We start from the raw sequence: 8,104 nt of genomic DNA, 5'->3' as shown, positions 1-8,104 counted from the left end.
TTTTTCTTATTATTTCTAGATGTTTACGCATTTTTTCACTTGCCACAAGGTTGAACAATCAGGTGCGGTAGTTGCTAGATAGCTGTTCTGTGACTTGTGCGTTGAAGTTCTTCTCAATATCGTTAAACTGACCTACAATAGGATTTCCAAAAATACCAGCCCACACGTTCAATTTCTGAGCGTTTTGTATGTGCATCTCGTGAAAAACCCTAGTTGTCCTCAGCCCAGTACCGACAGTTGTGCCGATTAACTACACCGTTCAAAAAGAAACTCATCCGAAAAACACACATTAAATAGGAAATTATTATCATTCGCCACTCGTTCACTCATAGTTTCACAAAATTGCAAGCGACGGTCAAAATCGTCTTCGTTAAGTTCTTGTACCAACTGAATTTTGTACGGATGGAACTTGTTTTTTTTAATATCCTTTGGACACTTGTACGATTCACGCCGGTCTCATTGGCTAATTTGCTTGTACTCAGCGTACTATCCATGGCAACTTGGGCCAATAAGAATAACTCCATAGGTTCATTTACTACAGGATTTTCCCTTTTTGCTTCTTTTTATTCATAACGGAACCAGTTTCGCGAAATTTTGCTACTAACTCGCGAACAATTTTGCCATAAAGGTGTTTGTCAGGATAGCGTTTAAAGGTGTTTGTCAGGATAGCGTTTATTGAATATGTGCGCAAACCAATACATTCATTATTTTTAAAATAAAGTTCGATCATTTCCACTTTTTCTGCAAGTGAGTACACCATAATTATTAAAAAGTTTAACGATATTGAGAAGAATTTCAACGCACAAGTCACAGAACAGCTATCTAGCAAACTACCGCACGTGATCGTTCAACCTTGTGGCAAGTGAAAAAACAGCAAATTTGTCGAAGGAACTTTTCCTTCGACATTCCATTTTCTGGTAAATTAAAAAATAAAAAAAAAACTTTTCAAATTTCAATCCTTCATATTTTCTCAATGACTCGACCGATTTTCAAAAACGAAACGGGGAAATATAGAGAATAGAAAGCTCTTTTCATTGCGGCGCCACTTGACCCCCCTTCCCATCTGAAAAAAGTTGGGTGATGGCCCCCCCGCTTAGAGGGTTGAAGATTTTGCAATCATTTTTGGGGCAAAAGTTGTCCTCCTCACAAACAAAATTGACGTGTTTTGAATTTTCTGAAAATAAAATTACCCTGGCCGTTATGTCTTGCGGAACGTTTTCGATGGGCCACCCGTATAGTCCAGTAAATAACGACACGAAAAGACACTTTTCAGGCGGATTGTGTACTTTCGAGGAGTAGTTTTAGAGGGAGAAAATTGTAATCAGTTTTCGCAAATATCTACCAAAATATGCAATTCACAATTTTTTTCTTGGAATGAAGCTCTACAAAAAGGTCCTGATACTTATTTTCGTAAAGTGCCGGGAAAATGCTTAAAAACGGCTCCTAAAGGGTCAAGAACAGGTTTTCCGCCAATATTGACCGAAATATGTAGATGATTTTTCATGATCCAATGGAAGATTGGGTCCTTTGAATCATCAAAAAATATTAAATTTTAGACGAATTATTAAAAAATTTGTCCTATCAATCAATGATACGCTTATGAAATATATCTTTGGAGCGTTATAGACGGAGAGCTGGCTACATAAAAAAACCTTATCATCGTTACATGGCTAATTTTTCTTGTGAAGTATCCTTTTTTGTAGCCATTATGAAATAGTCATGTCTGCCAGCGCGATCCCGGGGCTTAAAGCGGGTGGCGGCCAACCAAAGGAGTGAAATTTTGACACTAAAAATATTATAAGGTACACTAGTTATAATTGCCAAATAGCTTTTATTTATTATTAAGGAACGTGGAAAATTGTTGGCAGACATTTTTCTCGTGGCTAAAATGCCGGCAGACAACGCCAAAGAGGCATGAAATTTTGACAAAAAAATATTTAAAATTTATTTATATAAAACCCCTATGCAAAAGGCAGACAAAAAAATCGTGGCTCAATCTTCGGTAGACAGTTATCAAAAAGCGCGATATTACTCTACAGGGTAAGTCTTGAATAAGTGCAAATATTTCAGAGCTGGTAGATCTCGATAAAAGAAACATGTTCTCTTTACCGTTTTTCCAAACAAGTCCAAAATAACCGAGTTTTTTTAGAAGTTTAGAAAAAAGTGCACGATTTTCAACATCTTATTTCGCGGAAAAAACCTCATATCATGGAGTCGAAATATATCACCCCTAAAAGTATTTGCACTTATTTATGACTCACCCTGTATAAGCGTTTTCTGGAAACGTTCGCCGCGTCATCAATTGAAACATGATACATGAAGTCTACAAAAATTTTACTGTGCAGATATCGACTCAGAGGAAGACTCGTTTGGCGAGAGCGAGGATCTGTAGTACGACGAGTCAGATACAAGTCAGATACAAATGGTGAGACAGAATAGTAAATGTATGATATCTGTTATTGAAATGATAAAAAAATATATTTATAATATAATCGTATACATGATTTATCTATACTGATTTATTGATTTATCTGTCTGCCCTTTTGTATACGGCTTTTAAAACAAATAAATAACATTCCACCAATCGGCATGCATGTAGGCCATAATTTTTTTATTCGAAATTTTATGTCTCTTTCGCGTTATCTGCCGGCATTTTAGTGACGAGAAAAATGTCTGCCAATAATTTTCCACATTTCTTAATAATAAGTAAAAGCTGTTTTTGCAATTATAACTCCTTGTGTGTACCTTATAATATTTATAGTGTAAAAATTTCACCCTTGCTTTAAGATCCGGGATCGCGCTGGCAGATATGACTATTTTATAATGGCTACACAAAAGGATACTTCACAAGAAAAATTAGCCATGTAACCATGATAAGGTTTTTTATGTAGCCAGTTCTTAGACTATTAAGACATGAAGAGAAAATTGCGGGATCTTCGAAGCGGAATATCTCGATAACTCCCAATTCTACGTAAAAAATGATTAGGATCATTTTTGTAGGTGATACCTAAGCTTCATTTTTTAATTCAAGACAAAATTTTGTAAATTGCATATTTTGGCTGTATTTTCTCGACCAAAGCCGACCAAGCACGGTGTTACAATTTTTCCCTAAAACCTGATTTTATGATGTAAACAAAACATCAAATGCTACTGAGATAGCTTTATGTATCTTTTAGTAGGTATACTTAATCTAAGTTTTAATACTAATAGTTTCCTTAGTACGATATTTTAGCCTGCTAAATGTCTATATCGTCTTAGAAAGTAATAAATGTTTACTTTTTAGTTTTGAATTTTACTTTTAATAGTATATTACATGCTATTTAAAAATAAAGAAAAAAAGTCTAAAATAATTTTTTAATTAGTGCTTAATATTGAGAAAAAATAACAAATAATCAGACAAATATTTTTTTCATCCTTCAAAGTGTCATTTTCTATATAGATATTTGCTCTTAAAAGAGTGAAAATTGCAAGAGTTGTAGCAAGACCAAAATCAAGATTGGACCCTGGAATACCAACATCAAGACCATAGGAGTCTTGGTACTGGTTTTGATTTACATATCACTAATTTTAAAAGTTAATACAACAAATTTAAATATCTCTATTAGTCGGCACTGCCAAGATTATCAAGTTGTTTTTACGCCAACTGACACATCTTGATGCCTGTTTTTTTGGCCATTTATGTCACAAATTATTTCTTGCAAAAAATTAAAACGTTTAATTCGCAGAGCTGTTAAGTTTTCAGTATTCAATAATGAAGTGAAAAAAAATATGTAAAAACCACAAAAAATCACACACACGAATGAGCAACGTTTAACAATTTCAAAAAACAAGAAACAACAACGTAAAACGGTCATACAATAAAAATGGTTAGGGTTTTTGATTTGAGCGTCATTTCACTTCAAAAATATACCTGTTGAGCGCCCTGGAAGGCATGATAGTAACATGACACGTATGTCATGATGGCACGCTCATCGGGTTTTGGTGTATTAATCAAATCTGAAAAAAGCAAATGCATGCAAAGAAAATAAAAATAAAACAAATGTGTAACGAATAATATATTTTTATGCTTTATTGATGCTAACCACATTTTGTTTATGGTGTTCTATACTTAAATTTAACTGTTTCTGAAATGTTTTGACAAACCTAATTTCGGAAATAAATGCGGAAAGTATCTGCAGAGCAGAAATAAATTAAGCTTCGACAGACTTCAGCCAAAAATTGACAGAAAAATAAAATTTAACTTTGACACTTGATTTAACTTAATAGACAACTGTCACTGTCAAAATAACGGCATAAAGTTTACATGGAAATGATCGATGACATTCTCCATATAATTTTACATATAAAATGACAGCGATCTTCTATTCCTAGCCAACTCCGACGCTGTTATTTTTATCGAACGGTACATTTACGGCATTGATTTTTTTTAATTTACAAATTTCCCCTGTGTCAGATGGCTTGGAAATGAACATCAATGACATTCCCCATATAATTTTACATATAAAATGACAGCGATCTTTATTTCATAGCCATCGCTGAGGCCGTTTTTTTCTTTCATATTGTATTACAACATTAGTTACTCTAAACAACATTATTATACAGTATGTCCCCGGATTGTCTTTACAAGAGGGAAAACTCTTTTATTATTGACATTTTGAAAGAAATGCGTTCCTCGTAAAAATGTTTGCTTGTTTTAAAATGATTGATCACGTTCATACTTTTCCAAATTTTCATCTAATCTTTCTAGAATCTAAATCTTGAAGATAGTTTTAAAGAAATGCATAAACGCTGTAAATTTCATTTTGACATAAAATTGAAAATATTGCACATAACAAAAATAATGGTTAAATTTACGTATAGAAATCACATACAAAATATATGTTTGGAATTCAATGTAGAACACAAAAAGCATAAAATATATAGACATAACAGTTCTATTTAAAACAAGCAAATTAGTGACACTTCCGGTTAAGCCGGAAGTGAAAAATATTTAAAAAATACACCTAACCTAAATAATTCAAAATTGTATCTAATATAAACCGTAAAATACTTGATCAGGATACAATTGCCTTGCTTATAAGTACAGTAGAGATATAAAAAGTCTAGTGTGACAATAAACCATGCAAGAAAGATAGTTCCAAGTATTAATCGTGTTTTTTCTTCTTCTACATGAATGGTAAGCATGATAGACACATGTACCATATTTTAGTCTTTAGTAAAGGTGGGTACCTGTTATTCTTGCACGTTTTATTGTCCTTCTGATCTATTTATAACACTTTTACTGTATTTTTTTTATTTGTCTAGGCAGTATATTACAGTCGAAGATGAATTTCATTCAACCCTTACCGTCAGGATCTAACATCCTTGGAATGTCCAAGTACTTCTCGGCCACGTCGAAGGCAGTGTTCAAATTCTCCCAAGGATTGTCCTTGCTCAATTTGCTGTAGTCGATCAAATCTGGACGATGACGATGTATAAGGGCGCAGAACGCCAAACCATCCTATTTAAAATCAAAACAATAATAAATAATTTCTATAGTTTTGTGATAGGAGCCCAAGTAGCAAAAAGAAATTCTAAAAGGATTGAATTGATTATAACAGTCGAATAGCGTTGTCTTAAGGACTGCTTGATTTTATTAAGCGTTTGGTTTCGACCATTCTGTTTTTTAATAAAAGTTTTTTTTGTTTTTATAATTTTGATTTTATTGTGGTTTACAACGTATCCTATTAACGCATTAAACGATAATTTCTTTTAGTATGAATTAACCTTATAAGCATGCTATATGATAACAATACATATTATTTTATTAGCTCTACTACCACCATGTAAGAGTCTATAAATTTATATAACTAGTAGTCACAGGATCATATAATAGTTACTTAAACTTTTCTTATTAAAGTTGTATTAGGTTGTATGATATAAAGTTTTATTGCGTTAAACTATGATGCTGTATAGATCCACAGTTATATAGGCCTTATATGAAAAATTGTGATTAACAAGCAAAGCATTATAAACTGGGATAATGTAAATATCACTAATTATAATTTAAATGGTATCCTAAGATTGATATTTATTTTGTATTGTTTGTTGGATTGAAAATAAAATCTACGTACGAGCTTGAGATAGTCTCCGACAGCTATTAGGAATTCTGGACAAAGTTGAAAAACTTACAAACGCAGTGGTAATATAATAAAGAGCATGTAAGAAAACACTCCTCGAAATTACGGCAAATAATCCCGACCTAGTTCTCAAAGCAAAATCTCTGGGTTTATCTGCTTAATCAAAAGCATTGTTGCCACGTTGATGTATAAGTTTTACTGTAGTAATGTTTGTATTGTTTTATTGCTTGTTGTTTCCAAGTCATTAGGTTGCCGCTCACTCCTCGGGCACGCATGAAATGCATTGCGTGCTATGAATCATGAAATCTGAAATGTTTGTTAGTTTAAATACCTACTAATCAAATGAGATTTGGCATCTATTTGTCACAAATATCAATATGTCCAAAATAGTTCTATAGTGCTGGAAATTCTGCGCAATGATAGATATTTATCCATACCCGTTTTATTTACAACAAAGAATTTTTAAGGGATTTCATTTAACACAAATGTTGCATTTAGTAATTCGCCATGTTTAGCAGAATTTTGTAATGGCTATAGCTTTTGAAAAATTATTTATTTAGTGTTTAATTTATATGTAAACTATCGAAATTTAAGCGCTTTAATTTTTTGCCAAATACATACCTATAATCTACCAGTAAAATTTTTGGCGCAACAAAAATTGTCCATACTTTTCAAAACGATTTAACTGATGTTGTATATTAATATTTGTTGCTACGCTTCTTGGCTCTACCCGCCATTTTCATTTTCGAGTAAAGTCTCCTTTTTAACATCCACATCCTCTAGATTAATTTTACGACACGCTTAAAACATAATTATTGGCTCTCATAATTCTTCAGTAAAAATAAAATATCTTAAAAAAAAAAAAAAAAAAAAAATTGTTTTTATTGTTCTGTTTCTAGATGTTGACACTGTAATACAGAAATAAAACTATTTTAATAAGAGTATTATATAATGCTGTGTAAAATAGTTGCTTAAGAGATTGGTATATCTTTTTTAGAATCTATAGACTACTAAATCGGTGGTATTAAATAGCCTTTTCTGGTTGATAAGCTATCATAATGACGTATCATAGGACACTTATATGAAATTGAGTATATATAAAATTTTTAAGAATTATTATCACATAGTGTTTATACAACCTTATAAATAAAAGTTTTGCATTAAAAAAAAAAAAAAAAACTTTAAAAGTTATTTTTGGTAAAAAACCACTACCAGAATCCAAACCAAAACTACTTGTCAGCAGTTATGTTTACTTATAAACAAATTACTTTCACTGATTGAAACGTTTCTCGAAACATTTGCCGATGTAATTCCATAAAATTAAAAAAACTACTCACAGCTGTCTTGGTCTATTTCGATCTTTTTCGGAGTTTGCGGCAGAGACAAGCCAAGACTTCAACATAAGAAAAGCATTGACTTTATTTCTGAAAGTATTCCCAATTAAAAAATATATAAAAAAAAAAAAAAAAAAAAATATTTTGTGAAACATTTCGGGCATAGTGTACAGGGTGTCCAAAAAAAAAAAAATATAATATATTTGTTTTCAAAATTTTTTTTTTAATAATTTTTTAATTAATTGTTAACCCAGCTTTTTTTCACAAAACAATACGTATTACCCAGCTTTCTATAGATTATGCTCTTTACTTCTATTAACTATTTAAAGTAATTTCCTATTTTAGACGGTTTTACAGAGAAATTAATAATCGGGTGTGTTATCTGTAACAGGAAATTTGACATACCTTGAACGACAAGTGGAAGTTTTGGACGTTGACGTTTTTGTAAGGCGCGGTTTTCCTTTGACCAAGCAACAGACCTCCTTGATTTCATCTCTTCTATCGGAAATCCTGAATGGCGAATAGCGAGGATTAATGTCAGATCATACCAATGTCATATTCAGGTGGCCATCGACAATTTAACAAAGAAAAATAAAGATTGTTCGTCCATTCAGCAGCAATGTATAATATTTCTACAAAAGTTAGAAAAGG

At 31.9% G+C, this 8,104-nt stretch overlaps 1 protein-coding gene across 1 annotated transcript in view; it reads right to left on the bottom strand.

Annotated features, from left to right (window-relative positions):
• Positions 1-3,886: 3,886 nt before the first annotated feature.
• LOC115883343 (alpha-actinin, sarcomeric-like) overlaps positions 3,887-8,104 on the bottom strand; it is an 11,754-nt gene continuing 7,536 nt past the window's right edge. Inside the window, exons 2-4 of the mRNA XM_030901696.1 lie at positions 7,859-7,932; positions 5,347-5,500; positions 3,887-3,996 (exon numbers count right to left, since the gene is read on the bottom strand). Of these exons, the coding sequence (XP_030757556.1) occupies positions 3,899-3,996; positions 5,347-5,500; positions 7,859-7,932 (326 nt within the window). The 3' untranslated portion in view covers positions 3,887-3,898. The remainder of the gene's footprint in view (positions 3,997-5,346; positions 5,501-7,858; positions 7,933-8,104) is intronic.

The sequence above is a fragment of the Sitophilus oryzae genome, unplaced genomic scaffold (genome assembly GCF_002938485.1).
Source record: "Sitophilus oryzae breed Bouriz unplaced genomic scaffold, Soryzae_2.0 scaffold_186_pilon_pilon, whole genome shotgun sequence".
Taxonomy (NCBI): domain Eukaryota; kingdom Metazoa; phylum Arthropoda; class Insecta; order Coleoptera; family Curculionidae; genus Sitophilus; species Sitophilus oryzae.
This window is presented reverse-complemented; position numbering and strand designations above follow the sequence as displayed.